Source organism: Myotis myotis, unplaced genomic scaffold (assembly GCF_014108235.1).
Source record: "Myotis myotis isolate mMyoMyo1 unplaced genomic scaffold, mMyoMyo1.p scaffold_m19_p_9, whole genome shotgun sequence".
Taxonomy (NCBI): domain Eukaryota; kingdom Metazoa; phylum Chordata; class Mammalia; order Chiroptera; family Vespertilionidae; genus Myotis; species Myotis myotis.
The window spans coordinates 72454999-72477221 of NW_023416401.1; the positions used below are offsets into that span (position 1 = coordinate 72454999).

The 22223-nt window shown below is 38.9% G+C and overlaps 1 protein-coding gene across 5 annotated transcripts in view; it reads left to right on the plus strand.

Annotated features, from left to right (window-relative positions):
* NDUFAF5 (NADH:ubiquinone oxidoreductase complex assembly factor 5) overlaps positions 1–22223 on the plus strand; it is a 31609-nt gene that overhangs the window by 6412 nt on the left and 2974 nt on the right. For 2 of the 5 annotated variants that reach the window (XR_004969942.1, XR_004969943.1), the window contains exons 3-9: positions 2039–2102; positions 4815–4862; positions 6680–6783; positions 9482–9521; positions 12225–12422; positions 18199–18259; positions 21723–21819. Coding sequence is in view for 2 of the 5 variants with exons in the window: in XM_036322046.1 (XP_036177939.1) it covers positions 2039–2102; positions 4815–4862; positions 6680–6783; positions 9482–9521; positions 12225–12422; positions 18199–18259 (515 nt within the window). In the remaining 3 variants the exon portion in view is untranslated. Of the gene's footprint in view, positions 1–2038; positions 2103–3879; positions 3999–4814; positions 4863–6679; positions 6784–9481; positions 9522–12224; positions 12423–18198; positions 18260–21722; positions 21820–22223 lie in introns of those variants that run through there. The other 3 variants (XR_004969944.1, XM_036322046.1, XM_036322047.1) reach the window with 2 other exon arrangements.

The window sequence follows — 22223 nt, forward strand, 5'->3', positions numbered from 1 at the left end:
TACTGTTTACTAAAAATTTTACACCAACCCTGAGGGAGATAATAACTTTTCCATTTTATGCTTGGGGAAACTGAGATACAGCAAGATCAAATCACTTGTTTCTGGTCACAGAGCCAGTAAATTGCAGGCCCAGAATTCTAACTCATGTCTTTCTGGTTTCAAAGCCTGTGTACTTCTCAGTGCCACACTACCTGTGTACATAGTCAAGATAGAGGGTATTAGGTAAATAAATGGTTCTCTTTCACCGGTGGTTCTCCAGTTGTGTACTGGTGTTCTATATTTTTGACATATGTTTCAACAGAACTTGAAAAGGGACTCTTTTGGTTCCAATAGGAAAAATGTTATTAGTGAGTAAAATTTTAAGTTTTCTTGTCACAAATTTTTCATAAGCCTATGGCCTACAATGAAATGTGTCCTGATTTAGTATGACATGGTATATTTAGAGAAGACAGCATAGTACAGGGGATAATGGTTCTGGTTAAGGATTCAAACTGACCGAATTCAAGTTTTGCTGTTTTTAGTTGGAGGACCTTGGGTTAATTTACTGAACTCTGAACACTTAGCATACTTCTGGACTGGGTCAGACTGCAATACAAGTGAGCTATTATTTAGTTGGTGTTTTTGTTTTTAGTTTAACATATGATATTTCATGGCATTTCATATGATGATATCTAAGTCATGAGAAGTAGAAATAATTAGTATGTTCCTGATGGGTATGTGGAATATTTTTGTGTTTTCTTTTAAAATATATATTTTTATTGATTTCAGAGAGAAAGGGAAAGGGAGAGATAGAAACATCCTGTATAATAAAAGCCTATTATGCTAAGTGTGCAGTCGACCAATCAGCTGTTCAACCAATCAAAGTATAATATGCTAATGATATGCTAAGGCCATTCAACTGCTCCCTATGACATGCAGTGACAACCAGGGGGCAGATAGTCAACTGGTCGATCAGTCGCTATGACATGCACTGACCACCAGGGGGCATATGCTCCAACCAGTAGTTTAGCTTGCTGCTGGGGTCCGGCCAATCGGGACTGAGTGAGATGGGCTGGACATGCCCTGGAGCCCTCCCACAGTCCCTCCCTGGCTGGCCAACCTCCCGTGACCCTCCCTGGCCCCAGTTGTGCACCGGTGGGGTCCCTTGGCCTGACCTGCTCCCTCTCCCAATCTGGGACCCCTTGGGGAATTTTGGAGAGCCAGTTTCAGCCCAACCGTGGAACGACCAGTCACTATGATGCTCACTGACCACCAGGGGGCAGACACACAACACAGGAGTTGCCCCCTGGTGGTCAGTGCGCTCCCACAGAGGGAGCACCGGTCAGCCAGAAGCCGGGCTCATGGCTGGCGAGCACAGCAACAGTGGTGGGAGCCTCTCCTGCCTCCGCAGCAGTGCTAAGGAGTCCAACTGCTGGCTTAGGCCCACACCCCGTGGGGAGCGGGCCTAACCCATCAGTTGGACATCCCCTGAGGGCTTCTGAACTGTGAGAGGGCGCAGGCTGGGCTGAGTCCCCCCCTCCCCCCACAAATTTTGTGCACCGGGCCTCTAGTCAATGATAAGAGAGAATCATTGATCGGCTGCCTGCTGCACAGCCCATACTGGGGATTGAGCCTGCAACTTGGGAATTGAACTGTGACCTCCTATCCTGGTTCATACATCGATGCTCAACCACTGAGCCACACCGGCTGGGCTCATGTTAATCTACATTAACTTCTTTTTACTCTTTATCTGCATATATTATCAAATTAAAATACACTCACTAAATCTGTTCTTTGAATCCATGTCATGGATTCCATATGGAAAGCCGGTTGACTGTGAGATCCTGTGAATGGCTGGACCAGATAGACTTTCTCTGTCTGGTATGTTTTCTGGTACTTACAACTTGCAAGGCAGAAAAGAGAGATGATAATACTTTTTGAAAGTTGCATTCACTTACAAATTAGTTCCTAGTGAATTATAAGCAAAATTAGATCTTAATAATTATTTTATGGACTATATTATTACAGACAAAACATAACTTCTGTGTCTGTTTTTTAGAGATTTTCCCCTTGCTTTGGACGTCGGTTGTGGAAGAGGTTACATAGCACAAAATTTGAATAAGGTATATTTATTATTTAATTTACTTTGAGAAATAAAATTGGCTGATTTTAAGGAAAGAATTTCTTAATCAGTTATATTTGGATTATATCAGAATTGCTAATTTTTTTAAGTGGTTGAACTAATGGTTGTTTTGTGTCCCCTCTTAAGTATTTTTCCTTAAAGTTGTTTTTCTTTACTTTGAATCTATTTTATACAGTGCTCCTAATGATAGCTTTTTAAGTGTATATAAGATATGTTGCTCTTTATTTCTACTTTGTGCACATGTTTTTAATAATTCTCAATAAAATCCAATTGACATTCATTTAAAGAATGTGATTAAGCTAATATTTTAGCTAGAAAAAATATTAATTTCAGTGTGATAAGTATCCTTTATTAATGTTTATACCATTTTATTTTGCACTTTCTAATTCAACCATAAAGACATTTATTTATTAGTTTATAAGCCACTGATGGATACAGATTAAAGTGGGATTTTTATATAAAATCTACTTACAGTAGAAAAAAACATACACTTGAGTCAGGACACAGGTAGGGATATGTGTGAGGCTCCACTGTTGTTGATAGTAGTAATTGCCACAGAAATCGTACAGTTATTAAACTGCAACAGGAGTTAAGGGAAAGAAAATATCAGTAAGGGTTCATGTGGTCAAAGACCTCTAAAAGGGTACAGAATCTGTTCTGGGATTTAAAAGAAACTGAATTGGTGTTTCATAGGCATTGGAAGTAAAGGCATGGCAGGAGGAAAGGCACAGAGGTAGAATACTATAGGATGTGATATAGGGATGTTTAAGAAAGGTTCATTTTTAGGATGGTATGCAAGAAGGATTGAAGAAGGAAGATGATAAGAAATAGACCAGTTAGAGGGCTGTGTTAAAGGCAGTGCAGACAGAAGAGTTAAAGACCTGCCACCTGTATGGAGGCTGCAAGATATACAGGAAGGGATGTATGAGAGAGACCTAGTAGAATCCACAAAACTTGATGACTGATGAGATATAGTGGGCACGTCAAATCAATTCTTCTGGTTGCTCAGGCTAAAAGACTTATTCATTGATTCCTCTTTTTAAAATATTTTTAAAAAATCTTTATTGTTGAAAGTATTACTTATGCCTCCCATTCCCCCTTTTGACCTCTTCTATCCCTGGTGTTCATCAATGCATGTGGCCCTGATATGAGTAACCTACACCCAATGGTGTGCTGGAGTTAGCTCACACTTGCTCATGAGAGCTGATTGTTAGCATCTCTTCCCAACTCCGTGGTCAGTGACATCATATTGATAGTTTGGAATCAGCCATTGTGGGAGTATTTGCACCATGGAAGTTGGCAAATGCTACCAAGCAGTCCCCAACCAACAGCCAGTTATTAAATATTTACCAGCACTCCACTATTTCCACCCCAAGTCTACATGCTATTCCAGCTCTGGGGACTTCTACCCTGACTCCAAGTCTCTTAGTTTACATTTCTGAGTGAAGGACAGGGATACATAGTCTGGTTGGCCTAATTTTCACCCCTGGCATTAGTGTACTGGAGCTGGCTTGTGAAAGCCTATTGTGTAACATCTCTTCCCAATTCCACATTTAGCTCCATCATGCTGGTAGCATGAAATCCTCTATTGGAGTAGTTACACCATGGAAATTGGCAAACACTACAACTTAGGGCCCCCTTTTTGGAGAGCTTGTAGTTAAACATTCATCTGCATACCAGTTGTCCTCAGGTGGCCAGGTAACTGTAGGCTGACCTTTCCAAGTTGTGGGAAGGGAAGTTCTTTATTTTTTATTTTTTATTTTTCAGGGAAATTCTTTAAGAAGGGGATGTGGGTGAAGTGGAAAGGATTGACGTATCTAGCAGAGATGGGGAACAAGAGTAGAAAGCAGTGATGTTTCTAGGAGACCCTTAACAGGTAAAGTGAACTAAGACTGAGAGCAGATAGACTGTAATTGGTCCTTAGGTTGTTAGTGAAATAGTCTTCATAGAGCAGTGAAAGTGGAAATTGAGGAGAAAGACATTAGTAAGAAGTGGGATTGTGGATTACAAACAAAACAACTTGAAGGTGGTTAAAGGAGATTTTTTCCAAGATAGGGAGGCATCTGCTGTTTCAAGAAGATAGAAATTGAAGATGGGTTTAGATAGTAATGGAGGGAGCTGGATCCTAGAGAAAAGAGAATGTGAAGGTGTTAATTGGAAAGAAATATGGTATCCTATCCTCTTTGAAGGAAGGGAGGATAAGTGAAACAGGGAAAAGAAAGCTACTTATTCTCTTCCCCCTCCCCCCTCAGTGTCTGTGTTAAATCTTTTCTTTACTCTGTAAGCTCTCAATGAACAACTAAAAGGCTGGAAAACCAACGCAAGCCTTTTGTGGCATAAGAAGAGTGGGGACTAGCTCAGGGCATATTATGCTTTGGAAAAGTTAATACATATGCCTAACCCAGTGGAGTAAATTAAGGATGTTGATTAGTTACACCTGTGTTCTTTATTTAATTAAATATAAATATATTAAGTATAAGGTTGGGTGCATATATTTAAATCTTTGTAACTTAATATGTGTTATTAAGGAATTTGCATCATAATGCTTTTATGCAGAAAAATACCCTTACACAGCTGAAAATTAATCTGTAACTATCACATTCTCCTTTAGAAATTTCAACGTTTTATTGTTACTGGATTTTTGTTTGTTTGTTTTTGTAACATTGGATCAGCTTTAATTATTTTATTGCAGGAAACTGTTGGAAAGTTTTTCCAAGCGGACATAGCAGAAAATGCTTTGGTAGGTAGCTTTTTAACACATTGTTGGTTTTTGGTCTCCTGGTTTGATTTTTAGTTTTTTGTTTCTTTATTTTTATTTCCTTTGAGATGAAAATAACTCTTTTTTTCTGATTATAAATAATAACACAAAAAAGAACTAAATAATACAGGAACTATAAAGGAAAAAAGGAAAAAAATCCCCCTAGATGAGTGGTCGGCAAACTCATTAGTCAGCAGAGCCAAATATCAACAGTATGACGATTGAAATTTCTTTTGAGAGCCAAATTTTTTAAACTTAAACTATATAGGTAGGTACATTGTTATTAACTTAATTAGGGTACTCCTAAGCTGGCCTTTGCTAAAAACGTCCTCCATCTGATTGAGGTACGTTTGCTGAGGTCGACCCCTTCCAACTCTCCCTTCACACTCGTCTTGCACACTTGTTTCGTCTATCAGATACCTAAAGCAGTTAAGTTCTTCTTCTAATGCCACTTCTTCAAAATAGACTCGCCCAGGCCGAAAACCGACGTCTGCGCATGGGCCACGAAGTTTCAATCGCACTGTATGTGTGCACCTGCACGTGGTATTTTGTGGAAGAGCCACACTCAAGGGGCCAAAGAGCCGCGTGTGGCTCGCGAGCGCGGTTTGCCAGCCATTGCCCTAGATCCATCACTCAGAGGCATCTGCTGGTGACATTTTGGTCTCCATCTTTGTAGATGTTTAACTGTCCCCAGTACAGTTTTATACAAACGGTATTATGCTAACATACTATGTTTTCACAGACTATCATCCTTTTATATCAGTGAATGACATACACATACTGTCTTTTAAATTGGATATGTAGTATTCCAATATATGAATATTCCATGGTTTATTTAGCTAAATTTGTATTGTAGTACAGTTATATTTCTACTTTCTTAATAACCAACACTGTGATGAATGTAATCATATAAAGCAATTTGTGTGTTTTATTTATTTTCTCCCTGGCAATAAATTCCTAGTAATAGAATTTATGGATTCCATATTAGACCTTAGGAAGATTGAATAACCATTTAAGAGTACTTTAAATGAAAGTACTCTTTTCTCCTCTTTGGCAACATTGGTCCAGTTGTTTTGTCTTTGTCAATCTGATAGATAGAAAGTAGAATCTTGTTATTTTTATTTGCGTTTCTTTGATGACTAGTACAACCAAGTCACTGTTGATGTCTTTTGGCTACTAATATTTGGCTATTAGTATTTTTTAATTTGTAAATTTTATAATTTTGTGATGTGTCTGTACCTGTCCTTTATCTACTTTACCCTTGACATATTTTTATTCTAAGTGCTTTTATTCTAGCTTATTTTTTCAGGATATTAATCTTTCATTATATATGTCATAAATATTTCCCCAAGTGTGTTGTTTACATTATTTATTGCTTTTTAGAAGTTTTTGATTCATTTATCATCAAATATATCAGTCTTTTCCTTTATAGTTTCTGCCTTTTGAGTCATGTTTACTTATGCATTTTCATCAAAGAGTATGAAAATGTTCACCAATATTTTCATCTAGTACTTCTATGGCTTCAGTTATTCCACTTAAACTTTTAGCTTTCTGAGATTTGTTTTGGTGTGAGATAAGTGTCCTATTTATGTTTTGCCAACCAGCTAACCAGTTTTATGACTGGTCTTAAGTGTAATTTAAGAAATATTTTTTGAGTGCCTTCTTTGTGGCTCCCTTTTTTCCCCCAGAAGAGATAGAAGCTGACAAGAAATATAACATGACTTAGGTTTAACAAACAGTAATTGTATTAATTGAGATTTTATAAATGTGTTTTTGAACTTCTCTTTTTTAATCCTTAGAAAAATACCTTAGAAACAGAAATTCCTACTGTCACTGTTTTAGCTGATGAAGAATTTCTTCCTTTCAGAGAAAATACATTTGACCTGGTGGTTAGCAGTTTAAGGTTGGTAATCCATTTGTACTTAAAAAAAATAGATGTTATAAATAAAATAGATATGGGAGTAAATTCTTAATGCCTTTTATTTTTAAAGTCACAAACCTGGTTTTCTTTGTTTATAAACTGTATGATTTCTCTGGTAAAGGATTGTGGACATCGGCTCCTGAATGGAGATAATATGATATAGTACCTCAACTTTCATAAACTCACTAGAGGCCCAGTGCACGGGTTCGTGCCCAAGTGGGGTCCCTTGGCCTGGCTTGTGGGGATTGGGTGATGTACCCTGGAATCGGGCTCCCTCCTCTCTGGTTCTGGGTGCATCACCCAAGAACCACAGCTGCCAAGTCACCGCAGCTCAGCAGCTCCTGCTGTGAACGTCTGCCCCCTGGTGATCGTTGCATGTCATAACTACTGGTCGGACAGTCACTTAGGCTTTTATACATATAGATTCTGGTATATAAGGAAAAGCTAGCATTTCCTTCTATTTTAATTCTTTTTCTACATAGAAATATAGTCCTCAGGATTACTTTTTCCCCTTTGTTCTTTCTACTATGTCTTTCCACACTTATAACACAAACATATATTATAAATATTTATTGAATCCTATCTAATAAAGCAGGAATATGCTAATTGACCCTCACACCATCACAAAGATGGCAGCGCCCACAGCCAATAAGGAGGGAATATGCTAATTGACTGCAACGCCCTCAAAGATGGCGGCGCCCACAGCCACAGGATGACGGCGCCCAGTCTCCTCAGTCCCGCCGGGGCGGCGGGCATGCAGCAAGGCCGGGCCCGCCTACCTCTGAAGTCCCCCAGTCCTCTCAGCCCCCCAGCCACCCAGGGCTGGCCTGAGGCACAGGCAAGCCTTGGATGGTGGTTGCCCAGCTGCCCAGGGCCACCTGAGGCTCAGGTAACCAGGGCCAGCCGAGGCTTGCGCTGCCGGCAGTGGCAGCAGCAGAGGTGTATGGGGGCATCGCCTTCTCCTGATCACCGGGTTGTCTCCCGCCCCTGAGGGCTCCCAGACTGTGAGAGGGGGCAGGCTGGGCTCGGGGACTCCCCTCCAGTGCATGAATTTTCATGCACCGGGCCTCTAGTCTATATATATAAAAGGCTAATATGCAAAGTGTCCCCTCGCGAGTTCGACCTGGAGCCCAAGAGTTCAATCGCTTGCTATGACATGTGCTGACCACCAGGGGGTGGTGTGGAATGAAGGAAGGCCCTGATAGGCCCTGGTTGCTGGCCAGGCCTAGGGACTGTACCCGTGCACACATTTCGTGCACCAGGCCTCTAGTAGGTTATAATATGCAAGGCAGTGAGCTAGATGCTTTGGGGTAATACCAAAATGAATTCAGACAGGGATCCTGTCCTTAACTTAGTGTCTAATAGAGAAAATAAAATATTCTATGTGGTACCTTATTTCTCCTGCCTTGTTATTGTCAGATTTTCTTTCAAAGATTCAACATGCTCAATACAACACTTTTGATAGTTGTTTTTAAAATGGGTGGACACTCATCACAGTTTGCTCATTACTTTGCCAGTGTTAGCACTAGAAAGCCTGTGTCCCTGAACACTCCTCAGTCCCAGGTAAACTAGGAGAGTTGTTTACCTTTGCTGTTTCCTTTTCTTTCTACCTTCTTTTCTTTCTTTTCTTTTTTCTTTTCTCTTAAATATGTGTTTATTGATTTCAGAGAGGAAAGGAGAGAGAGAGAGAGAGAGAAAAACATCAATGATGAGAGAGAATCATTGCTCTGCCACCTCCTGCATGCCCCCTACTGGGGATCAAGCCCACAACCTGGGCATGTGGCCTGACCTCCTTGTACATTGGTCCACACTCAAGTACTGAGCCACACTGGCTGGGCACCTCTGCTGTTTTCTTCAGTGAATTTGTAACTTCTTCCCTGTTTATTGAGGTGTGCTGAGCAACCTTAGAAAAGTATTCAGATTCTATTGCTGAACAAATTTTTGAAAAGTATTCAGAATCTGTCATGAAATGAAAAACATTACAGAGGCTTGGTCTAAGGCAGGGTTGGGGAACCTTTTTTCTGCAAGACACTTATGTTGTTTCCACATCTTGACTGTTGTGAATAATGCTGTACTGAACATACACATGCGGGTATCTCTTTGAAATAAAAAGTGTTTTAATTTCCTTCAGATATATACCTAGAGTTCCTTTGGGTTATATGGTAGTTCAATTTTTAATTTTTCTGAGGAACCTCTGTACTATTTCATGGTGGCTATACCAACTTTCATTCCCACCAATAGTGTACAAGGGTTCCCTTTACTCCACATTTTTGCCAGCATTTGTTGTCTCTTGTCTTTTTCATTATAGCTATGCTAATAGGTATAAGGTGTTGATTTGCATTTCCCTAATGATTAGTGATGTTGAGCATCTTTTCATATACCTGTTGGCCATTTGTATGTCTTATTTGAAAAATTTACTTTTACTTTATTCAGCAAAGAATAATTGCACATATAATCATATCGACAAAGTGAAATACTGTCACATTTTCTCGTGTGACAGAAGGAAAGTTTTACCCTGGGCATATTTTTAAAAACCTGTATAAAATCAATCAGTGAATTTTGATATGCAATTTTAAACTTAAATTAACTCCTTTTTTGTGGTTTGTCATTATATTAGTGATACTTATACTAATTAATTATGTGAATTAAGTTAGAACAAATGCGTGTTTTCATGTTTTAGTTTGCACTGGGTGAATGACCTTCCTCGAGCACTTGAACAGGTAAGAAATTTAATGTTGATTCCAGTAGCATGTGTTATTCTATTTATTAGTAGAAACTTATAGGTGCTTCTGTTTTCACATGGAAACTTATAAATGTTTTCCATTTTATACGTCTGACAATTGGAAATTGAAGCAAATCAATTAAGTATTTATTATATTCTGTGGGCTGGATATGTTTGGTGCCTTTTGACATATTAAATACATTGGGTGATTTCCCCGCACCCTGCCAATTCAAAAAATCTAGTATGGAGATACTTAAATATTTATGAAGACTCTAGTAACTTGTACAAAGTAATATGCAAGACTTTGATATTGCAAGACTTTTTCTGATTGGGGTTTTTTCCTCCTTAATTGCCTATAAATTTTTTGTTAGTACGAACTTATTTATTTATATTTGTATCTTCCTCATGCCTATACTTAGAGAGTTCTCAGTAGGTGTTGGTTGGTTGATATTTATCAGTGAAGAGCTGAGCGGTAGGTAAAAAGCAGATCACTCTGGCTTGGATCCGCCAAGAAAGCTTCAAGAGGAAGGAATTACTTAAGCAGGTCCTTAGAGGGTAGGCTAGGTTTGGAGTGGGAAGACATTCCAGAAAGGCAGAATCAGGATAGGTACCAGGTACAAGAGCCAGGAGCATGAGAGGACCAAGAGGAAGCCTCTTTGGAGGATTAGCATAGTGCTTGGAAGTGAGGTATACTGGGACCAGATTTGGGAGGACTTGGGTGACAGAATGAGGAATTTGGAGTTTATTCTTTAGGCAGTTCAGAGTCACGGGAGAATTTTGAAGAGGAAGGTGACATGATTAAACAACTGGATGGCAGGATAATAACTACCATATGTGAGGCACATACCATTTGCCAATCACTGTGTTCTTTTATATGTGTTAAATAACTGTGCAAGATGTCTTCCTTTTGTTGATTAGAAAGCTGATGCCAGAAGTTGGTTCAATTGAAGTGAGATTGTTTCAGAGTTCCAGGCATGAGATAAACTAAACCTAGGTGGGAATGATAGGAGTGAAAAGGAAGAGCGGGGTATTTAGGACTCTGCAAAGGAAGAATCCACAGTTTAGTGGCTGGTTAGATCTGAAGATCTAAGAGAGGGAGGAGTTAAAGTTTTGAGTCTGGATACCTGGGAGAATAATTAGTAAAAGTAGAAGGAAAAATGATAGTGATCGGATAAAGGGAATAGAAAATGATAATGAACAGAAATGCGGCAATTGTAAAGGGGAGTTGGTTTAAGAACTAATATGTGTTGGATGTGCTGGGGAGTGTGTTTGCCAGGAGACAAATGTTCATGGCACAGTAAGTTGAAGATGAATTTAGAGTTCTAAGAAGATCTACAAGCTAAACATAAGGTTTGGAAAATAATCCTTGTGAAATCCATGGGAATTGATAAGCCCTCTGAGGTAGAGAGAAGCTGCAGAAGCTCAAGACTGAATATTAGATACTTGCTATGTTAGAGTCTGGTGACTAGAGAAGGAAGTAACTCTAAAGGGACAAAAGGGAAGAAACCAAGGATTTTATAGTTTGCTTATATACTCATAGTGTTTTGTAATTGCTTCATGTTTTATAATAATTTTTTTTATATTTTATAATAGAAAATATATAATTAAATAATATATTTAATATAAATTCAAGATGGATACTCTGATTAGAAGAGCCTGCTGGGATTTGGGTCCTGGTTTACCTCAGAATCTATCCTTTCCTGTGATGTTCCTCATTGTAGAGAATAGCCAGTTAAAGCTAGTTACAGATTGTAGGTCTAAGAGGGTCATGAGTAAACATTGGTGATTCTGGAATTCCTTTTAGCCACTACTTTGCTTAAGTTACCAATTAAAGTGTTTTTGTTCTCAAGCAAGAAAGAAAGTTAGTTACTTCTCTTGAAGGAAAGCTAATGTGTTTCCAGGTTAATGTTGTGAATCATAATGGTTTCTTTATAAATTAGCTTTTTCTGCATATCAAGCCACCCAAGCTTAGTGATTTAAAACAACAATTTATGTGTCTTGTGATTTTTGTGGGTTGGGAATTTGGGCTGGACTTAGGAACTTCTTCTGGTTCTGATGTGGCTCACCCATGTGTCTGTGCTCCGCTACTAGATTGTCTTGGACCTTGCTGGTCAAGAGTGGCCTCAGCTGGGATGCCTGGCTTACCTCTGCTCCTCAGGCTAGCTTGTTCACCACATGGTAGCCACACAGGGCTCCAAGAGAGCAGATAGAAGCATGCAAGGCCATTTGAGACCTCAGTTTGACACTGACGCACTGTCACTTGCCCTTGCTTTGGCCAAAGCAAGCCACAGGCCAGCCGGATTCAAGGAGTGGGGAAGTAAACTCCATCTCTTGATGGAAGCTGTTACAGAATGGCATTTCAGAGGACACAGACACAGAGGGAATTGTGACTTTTGCAATCTTCTACACTATATACTTTTTTCTTTTGTTATTTTTCTGAATATAAAAATAAGTGTTCTGTTAGTAAAAAATAACATTTTATAGATACTAATACTATTAATACATGTATTGTCTATCTTTACAACAATGTTAAGTATAATGCCTTTCTGATAGTTGGTGTTATTTATTAAATTATGTGATCATTAATTTGACAAGATAAGAATGTAATCACAAGATATTGATTTAGACACCATATATTTATTCTTTTACCATTTTTATATATAACATTTTGAAAAGTTTTGTTGTCTTGTATTTATTACAGATTCATTATGTTTTAAAACCAGATGGAGTTTTTATTGGTGCGATGTTTGGAGGCGACACCCTCTATGAACTTCGGTGTTCATTACAGTTAGCAGAAACGGAAAGGGAAGGAGGATTTTCTCCACACATTTCTCCTTTCACTGCTGTCAATGACCTCGGACATCTGCTCGGGAGAGCTGGCTTTAATACACTGACTGTGGTAACTATCAGGAGTCTCGAGTAACCCAGTAATTACATAGTTCAGAAATAGCTCCTCATGTTAAAGGTAGACAACTATAGGCATTAGTAGCATTATGGGAAGGTTTTGGCACTTTTTCTATCGCTCTCTTCTGTTTTTTAATCCTCATCCAAGGATATGTTTGTTTGTCTTAAAATTGATTTTAGAGAGAGAGAGGAAGGAGGAGAGAGAGAAGCATCGATAGGTTTCCTTCCAAATGTGCCCCATCTAGGGATTGAGCCAGCAACCTAGGTATGTGCTCTGAATGGGAATCGAACCCACAGTCTTTTGGTGTACAGGACTATGCTCCAATCAACTGAGCCACTCAGCCAAGGCTGTCTCTCTCTTTTTAAGTTTAGTGTGTATAAACACATCTTGATTGACACAAGATAGGAATGTAAAATGTTTAGTATTTGTTATCTGAATAGTAGCTCAAAAACTATGTACCTCAGTTAACAAGGAGGGTATTTTCTTTTTAAAAAAATCTTTATTGTTGAAAGTATTACATAGCTCCTCCTTTTCCCCCCATTAACCTCTTCTAGCCTGCTGCCTCCCTCCCCCGCCCCCGGCCCTCACCACCCATTATCTGTGTCCACGAGTTATGCATATATGCATACAAGTTCATTGGTTGATCTCTTCCCACCCACTCTCTTCTGCCTTCCCTCTGAGGTTTGACAGTTTGTACATGCTTCTATGTCTCTGGGTCTATTTTTGATCATCAGTTTATTTGGTTCATTAAGGAGGCTATTTTCTAAGACATACTGCTCTATAGATTCTTCAAATGCCGAGGTCAGTGTAATGTGAGCATTAGAGCATTCCTAATGATAGGTGCCGGGGCTGACCAGCGGACCCTGAGCGATGGATGAATGATTACTCTGACACATGATTGCTGTGAGAGGGCTAAGGGACTGCCTGGCTATAGGAACCAGACAGCCTCAATCGCCTGCCTCTTCAGATATAAACTTTTGAGATAAAGTTTATCTTTTAGATACAATCAGTAGGGTAAGTAATCTTGGGAGGACATATGTGTCTGCAGTGTCCTTTAAGCAAGGACACCTAAAGATTAAACATAAAGATTCCGGTAAACACCAAGGGTCCGCTCGTGAACAGACTTGTTTAGAAAGGTCAAGGAACAATTAGGAGTGGCCACCTTCAGTAAACTTCCCTATGTCAGAATTCCAAGAAACAAGGCCAGGCCGCCTTCAGCCAACTTCCCTTTTTGGAATTTCTGCCCTACAGACTTTCCAACCAAGTCTCCTGTGCTTCCCTACAGATAGGGCAAGGGGTTGTACAGGAATATACAGCACTACCTCTACCTCCAACCCCTCAGTTGAAATAGTGCCATATGCGGCAGACATGAGAGAATGTGCATTCACAAGGCCTAGTGTTAAATCAGGTTTAGAAAAGGTAGGACAGGGGATGTACTTCATTAGGGCTGAAGAGATCTGGAAAGCAGACCCACGGGCCATCAGGGCAGAAGAAACATGGAATCAGCATGGTACATGGTTGTCTGACAGGTGTAATTTGGATCCTTACCTTGTCCCTTTACTAGCTAAAGGCATTTAGGGAATTTACTTCACCTCTCTGAGCATTTTTTTTTCTTTCCTTTTTATTTTTTAATGCAGATGTTACTCACCTCAGGTGGTTGTTAAGATTAAATAACATAAAGGGTGTGAAGTGCCTACATTTCAGTAGATGCTCAATAAATAGTAGCTTCTGCCTTCCTCTTTCCCCGTCATCCTCCCCTAGCACTTTCCAGGCTAAGGCTTCCAATAGGGGATCATCTATAGAGAAAACGAGTACCCTCTTCCAGCTCCTTTCAATAGCAGAGCAATTCTGAAAGATGCCATTACTGCCTTCAGAGATTGGTTGAGTAGACTTTCCATCATTTTCCAAACCCTTCAAGGCCTGGAAACTTTTCTAAACCTGATTAGACAAAATAGGTATTGATGAAGAAAAGCTTTTCATTGCATAATTAGAATGATAGGCTTAAAATCACCTGTTTAAGGTGATTTAGTGTGAATATATTTCATAAAATCAGGCAACCAAAAATGAACTGTCATATCCGTCCTTGTTTCGGTAGGAAGGAGGGGCATAGACCAGGGCCTCTGATGGCAGAAAGGGACTTTCAAGGAAGGAAGAGGCAATAGGCTAGGAACTAATAACAACCCTCAAGATTTCACAGTTCTGTCTTTTGTAAACTCTTAAATGGCATGAGCCAATAGAAACTGCATTCTGAGATGTTGGGCAGCTAAAAATGGAAAACTGCTTCATGTGAGGGTTCTGGTTTATAATTAAAGCAAAAACTCTCAATATAGGCAATTGTACATTGAGGGATCACTATATAATTTTAAAGCATTTTTAATTATTTAAGTAATAACACAAATATATTGGTTGTGAACATTGTACTCTACAGATAAAGTGAAACTCTGTAATTTTCCTCTTAGTCCCCAAAATTTTACTTCTCTCCTGAGAACAACACTTCTCAAAAATTTGGTCTTATGATCCCTCTACACACTTATAATTATCGAGGACCTTAAAGGGCTTTTGTTTATGTGGGTTATAGCTATCAATATTAGCTATATTGGAAATTAAAACTGAATTCTAGTACTTATTCATTTAAAACTAACAATAATGTACCAACTATATGCTAACATAAATGACCTATTTTTGTGTGAGAAAGAACTGTATTTTCCAGAAGTAAAAAAAAAATTTTTTTGAGAGAAAAGAATGTGATTGCTTTGCAGTTTTACATATTTCTTTAATCTATGGCATAATAAAGGCTAGATTCTCATGTCTGCTCTGCATTTACATCAATTGCAATATCAGGTCATGTAACTTCTGAAAAATCCCATTGTATTCTTATGAGAGAATAGAAGATGAAAAAGTCAGATAGCATTTTAGTATTGTTATGAAAATAGTTTGACTTTATGAAACCTCAAAAGGGCCTCCAAACCACATTTGAGATCTAGAAGTGGCTATCGTCATCAGTTTTGTGTGTAATGTTCCAGATTTTTAAAAATAACAAATGCTCTACCATACATATATAGACATACATACAAATATATGTATATATTTCTGAAACTTATTTTTCATTCTTAATGGAATATTTTAAATTGTTTCCCAAATCAGTATGAATATATTTGCCCTAACTTCTGCACATTATTCTCTAGTATGACTGTACCAAAGTTTTATTTAACTACTAGAGGCCTGATGCACGAAATTCATGCAAGAGTAGGCCTTCCTTCCCCCGGCTGCCAGCATCAGCTTCACTCTGGCACTTGGGACCCCGGCTTCCCTCATAGCCCCAGCTTCGTCCAGAAGTCTGTCTGGAAGGACATCTGGTCTAATTAGCATATTACACTTTTATTATTATAGATTTCCCTAATGAACAGCATTTAGGTTTGTTCTAGTTGTTTGGTGTTGATTCTTTTGCCAATAGAAACAATTCTGAAATGACTATCCTTGTATTGTGTTTTTATTTATTTATTCAATCTTATGACAAATATTTATTGAGTACTTTCTCTGTGCCAGGCACTATTCCAGGTACTTCATATGTAGCAGTAAAAAACCAGAAATCCCTGCTTGATTTTCTTGGATTTACAGGGTTCCTGTCAGTAAACTAGAGGATCAGTTGTAAAGAAACATGTTTTTTTTGTTGTTTGTATGTAATTTCATCAGATCTTGAGAGAGGACTGTGACTGAAATAAGTCAGAATCCACTGGTTTAAAGATTATCTTTCTAGTTCACCCTCTTAAGAATTGTCTTCCCTATTGTGTTACAATTCTGTTACTCCATGTGGTTTTCCATGGTTGTCAAGTGGATTGCGCGTTTTAGAAAGATTTCTACTAAAAATACTTAACCTGATATCATAGCATTGAAAAGCCTACATTTCTCTTAATTGGGAAATCTATTAATTCAGAATAATTTCCATGTTCTTCTCCAAACATGAACTGAATAACTTAAACATTAATATAATACAAAAATATTGGTGTAGAATCTTCTTTATAGTGTACAAAATTAGACAGTTGCTGATTTAATAATAAATCTATAAATTTGTTCCTTGCGACATATGCACTGTCTCTAAAGTGCTGTATTAACGTTGCACTCTAATTCACTTTCTAAAAAACCCATCCAAAAAAGCTTTTATATAATCAATTATACAGGTTTATGTTGCATACAACATTAGATATATTGCTTTTATACTGCTATGGTTTCCTATCTTTAAATGAAATCAAGTTAAATTAAAGCCAAATAGTTATATTTACATTTATATGACCCTCTTAGTGAATTATTTTCAGAGTCATTTGGCATTCTAAATGAAGCTCATTTCCTTGTAGGACCAAGTGCCAGACTAGTATATTAGGAGAGAATGCAGGTGGTCCATCTTAATTTGAGTGAGGCCTTTGACAAAGCTATTGTGGTACTCTTTGATTGAGAGATAGTGCTTTTAGATTGTTTCATCGAAGAATGGTTTTCAAAGGACATTGCTTAATGGCTGCATATCAGCTTGGAAGAAATTTTGTTTTTAATCTTAGGATCTCTTTTTAAAAATAGTTTCTTAATACAGAAAAAGATGTAGAAGAAATGAAGTACCCAGGGACTGTCTTGTTAAAAAGTTCACAAACTGATTCATGCATTTCTTTAAAAAAAAAAAAAAAAAAAGTAAGCCCTGGCTCGGGGCTCAGTTAGTTGGAGTGTCATCCCATACACCAAAAGTTTGCAGGTTTGATTCTTGGTCAGAACACTTACCTAGGTTGCTGGTTCGATCCCCAGTTGGGGAGCCTATGGGAGGCAACTGGTTGATGTTTTTTTCCCACATGGATGTTTCTCTCTCTTCCTCCCTCCCTTTCTCTCTCTCTCAAATCAGTAAAAAAAAAAAAAAAACCTTGGGTGAGGATTAAAAAGAAAAACTGGAAACAATCCCAATGTCCATTAATAGAGAACTGGTTAAATAAGTAAAGCATATCTATTTAATGAAATAGTACACAGCTGTTAAAAAGGAATGCAGTAGGTATATGCTTGCAGGGGAAGATCTCCAAGATGTTATTTTCTAAAAAATCCAAGAGTGCAATATAGAAACAGAGCAAAAGAGTATGTACTAGTATGTATGTACACATAGTACATATATAGTTGCATATGTAGGTTTTAAGTGATATAATTGTATTTGAGTCTATGAGGAAAAATTGTTCTGAAAGGATGCATAAGACAGTTAACAAAGGTTATCTCTGGGGAGAGGGACAGAGTATCAGAAGTCAGGAGGAAGAAACTTCACTTGTGACCTGCTCTGTATCACATTCTTTCTATTTATACATTTTTTATTTCTTTTTAGGCAGTTAAGGTTAAAAGCTTTTCTGAAGCCTTTTGATTTTAAAAAAGAATCAACCTCAAATAATCCAAAGAAACATATTTTGGGGTGAAACCCTGCTCCCCTACAGTCTCCTGGCAGAATTTTTAGATGTGAAGAAGAGAGCAATGGTTTGCAGAGCACAGAACGGACCAATTCTGTGTTGTTCCCCGAGAAAGAACTAGAACCAGTTGATAGAGTTTTAGGACATGTTCTCTTAAAATGGCAAATATTTATTCTACAATTTGAAATCATCATAAATCAAACATAAGCCAGATGACATCTGTGAAGAATGATGTAACTAAGAGTCCTGCTTACCATGAGAGATTGGGTCTGGGTAATCTCTGTGGCCTTTTGAATCTGGATTTTTTTGTGTGATAAATGTCAAATGAATATTTTCTTTTTAAATAGGACACTGATGAAATTCAAGTTAACTATCCTGGAATGTTTGAATTGATGCAAGATTTACAAGGTAAGGCACTTTAAAGCATTTTTATACTTTCTCCAACAACACCGGGCACAGAACTGATAGTTAAATTTGTTTGGGTTGGGACTTTGCTAGTTGAGAGTGACATAAAGACAAATGGGTGCAAAAGGTGAAGGGATTAAGAATAACAGATTGGTAGTTACAAAATAGTCATGAGGTGTAAAGTATAGCTTAGAGGATATAGTGAATAATACTGTAATAACTGTATGATGGCAGGTGGGTACTAGAATTATCTGCGGGATCACTTCTTTCTTTTTTTAATATTTTATTGATTTTTTACAGAGAGGAAGGGAGAGGGATAGAGAGCTAGAAACATCAATGAGCGAGAAACATCGATCAGCTGCCTCCTGCACACCCCCCACTGGGGACGTGCCTGCAACCAAGGTACATGCCCTTGACCGGAATCAAACCTGGGACCCTTGAGTCCGCAGGCCGACGCTCTATCCACTGAGCAAAACCAGTTAGGGCTCAGCGGGATCACTTCTTAAACTATATAAATGTCTAATACACTTGAAACTAATATAATCTAATATTGAATGTCCACTGTAATTGAAAAATTTAAAAATAATTCCAAGAGTGTAATTGAAATAATCTAAGCTGGAAGGAACGGTACTTTGAAAGAAAAAAAGAACAAGCTAATGGATTGGCAAAAAGTAGAGGAGACGTGCACAAGTGATCCTAAGGTGGTCAGAGAGTGATTATGGTTGAAATACCAAGAACGCTGGAGCACAGGAAATGGTCAGCAGATGGGATCTTTGAATTAATGATCTTGGAACATGTTGTAGGCGTGATGGAGAGGTCCATTAGTGGTGAGGAGACTTAAGAAATCTTAGAGGCCGTGGTACTTGACAGTTGGTTATTAACAGTGAAATCATCTGTGCTGGTGGCAGGACTTGGGGCACAGAGGGAAATTGAACCAGGTGAATGACAGGAGGGCCTGGGAGCCTGATATCTGACAGCAGCAGGAGTGGTGTGGGTCTCAGCAGGGCAAGGGTTTTAATAGGCCGAGAAGTAATGGCTTGGAAGGGGCTTGGAGCAGCTACGAGGACACAGACCCTGCCCCCAGCCATGAAAGAGGTGAGGTATGCAAAAACACACAGCTACCACTGAGGGCTACTGGAAAAGTGACTTTCTCTACAGAGAGACTCAACTTACCCCCAACCCCGTGAGCATCTGTGAGGTTGGATTCTTTTGTTACACAAATGTCATAAACAAGTTTGATGAATGGGGAAGCTGTATGGATTAAAGGTGTGTTGTGTGAAACCAGGGAGCCTTCATCTGGATCCTGAAAACTTAAAGTGATTTAAAGCAAGAGGATTATAAAAAGAAATAATTTGTTTACAGACTTATAGTTTTTTTGTAAGCGTTACTGCACTCACTTCCCTCAACCACTCTCTGGTAACTACTTCATCTCTGCATTACAAGTGAGAAAAAGGAGGCCTAAAAGAGAACACTTACCTCCTAGTAGAAGAATTAGGTGCTAAACTCTTGCCTTCTTGACTCTTGCACTGGAACGCTCTTACCTGATTCTACTGCTTCTCGTAGCTAACCATTTGTAACAGGTCCATTTGAGCCATTGCCCAACCTCCTTTGAGAACCACAAGGGGAAAGACGTGTAGCGGAAAACTTACTATTATAGTCATTCTTTATTTAGTATACTTCAGTACAGGGCCTGGCAGCCTTATCGTGCAGCCCAACGTGACAGGAAAGCAGTAATAACTCACACCCTCCCTCCTGAGCAATGCCCCGAACACTTGGCTCCCCTTGATCACCGAGCCCCTTAACTGGAAAGCTTGAGAGATGATGGTATGCTGGTAATTTATCATTCACTGTTATGATAAGGGTTCTTTTCAAATACAGCATTTGTTTTTGTTCTGCACAAAAAATGCTATGCTCATGATTCATTTCAAGAAAGAAAGGAGAGACTAGATATTAGACCTATCAGTTGAAAGAGGTTGCGACCCTCTGATTTGAAACTAGAGTACTTACTCTGTGCCAGGTGCAGTTCTTTGAGATTTCCTAGTATCCTAATTTTACAGATGAGCACATTGAGACATCAAGAAGTTAAGTATCTTGTCTGTGATCACAGTAAGTCTGGAGCTATGATTTGAATCCAGAGTCCTATACTGGGTATTTGATCTATGTGGGGTTTTTTTTCATTGAAGTTAGATGGATGTTCAGTAAAATGCACTAATCTTAAGTGTACAGCGGCTTTTATTTTTAACTATCATCCAAACGAAGCTGTAAACTAGAAGGTTGACTCGTACCCCCTCCCAGTTGATAACCTGGATTTTAAATTGATCATTGTTTGGGGGAACTGTTGCCTTTTATTTACCTTTAAGAGGCTTTGCCAGTGCCCTATTTTTACTGTATAGTCTTTTACACAAATCATGTGTTTTAGTCTTAGATATTTCCTGTCCTTAGGAGGTTTAAGAGGAATTATTTAAAGATTACTTGTAAAAATGATAACTAACAAAGTAGCTACAAACATTAACTGATTGAGTTTATATTCATTCACTTACCATTTATTGAGCATCTACCATGTGCCAACCACTGAGCCAGTGATAGGAATCCACAGTTCCTGATGTCAGGGAGCTTATGCTCTATGGAGAGACAGACATCTGTATTTAGCTGTAAAATGAGATCAATACAGGGAGAAACGAGTAAAAGCCCCTAAACCTTCTTAGGGAGTCAGGGATGCTTTTGCAGAAGAGGCAGCACCTCAGCTAAATGGGCTTGCCAGGAGAATGAAGAGTGGGTGCAGGCTTGGGGCAGGGTGGGCATTGCATTCCAAGCCAAGAAAGTGGGCTGTGTAAAGGTAGAGATGTAAGAGGGTGCACACTTCCCTAATGAAGGAACTGTGCAGTACTGCAGTACTGCTTGAGCATGTAGAATGTGGGGGTGATGGGAAATGATGCAGGAGAGGCCATCAGAAGCTTCTGGATTTTCTCAGGTGAGCCTGGTAGTGTCTTGGAAGAATTTTGCACAGAGGAAAGACAATCAGGTTAGCGTGTCAGAGGGATCACCCTGCAGCTATGTTTATGAGCATAGCTTCCTCATATGTTTATGAGGAAGGTGAGACTAGAGCTACCATAGTTAACCTCTTGTTCTGCCTGAGGAAATTGAGGCACAAAGAGAAGTCACTTGTTCATGGTGATGTATTTAGTAAGTGGTAGAGCCAGGGTTTAAACCCAGTGTAACAGCCTAATTCAGATCCTGGAGTCTTTACTACCCTCCTGATGAGAGGTCAGAGGCAGCTGAGACTGTAAGAGGTGGTCAGGGATGAATGGACGAGGGAGAAGCGTGGGAGAATTCCAGGTGTGCGGCTTTGCAGACTGGAAGATGGTGCTACCTTCAAATTGTTTTTTCGAATTTTACATTGCATTATACATTTTTCTTAATGGTTGTGGCATTTCTCATTCAAGCTGCCATTATTATTAATTCACAGAAAAAAAGTCAAGAATGTTGACCTAACTTTACAAAACAAGTTGTATATCAGCGATGAATGCATGAAAAGTTTTGGAGGCTATCACAGTAGTTTTAAGGTAAGTTCAGTTATTATTATTAATTTTTTTAGACAATACTCAGTATTTTTCCTAGTAAACTGGAATAAATCAGATTTTTTTAATAAACAGTTGAACTTAACCTTAAAAACACTGTGAAAGTCTTAATCAGTTACCTCCTTCCAGATCTTTCTGTTATGCCAAAGTGCAGAGCTGCTCAGGAGTCCCCAGGTGGTCTTCAGTACAGGCCCATCAGGATGCGTTAGGATGCGTCATTCCACTTTGAAGATCACAAAACTGAGTTTAGTAGAGATTAAATGACTTTGCTTCCGGTCACAGAAGGGTCAGAACTGGGATTCTGATCCCTCAGTCTTTGTGCCCATCACAGTGCTTCTGCAAGGAGGGAAGTTCAGGGTGGCCATGCATGTCCCTGTGAGGGGTGGGTT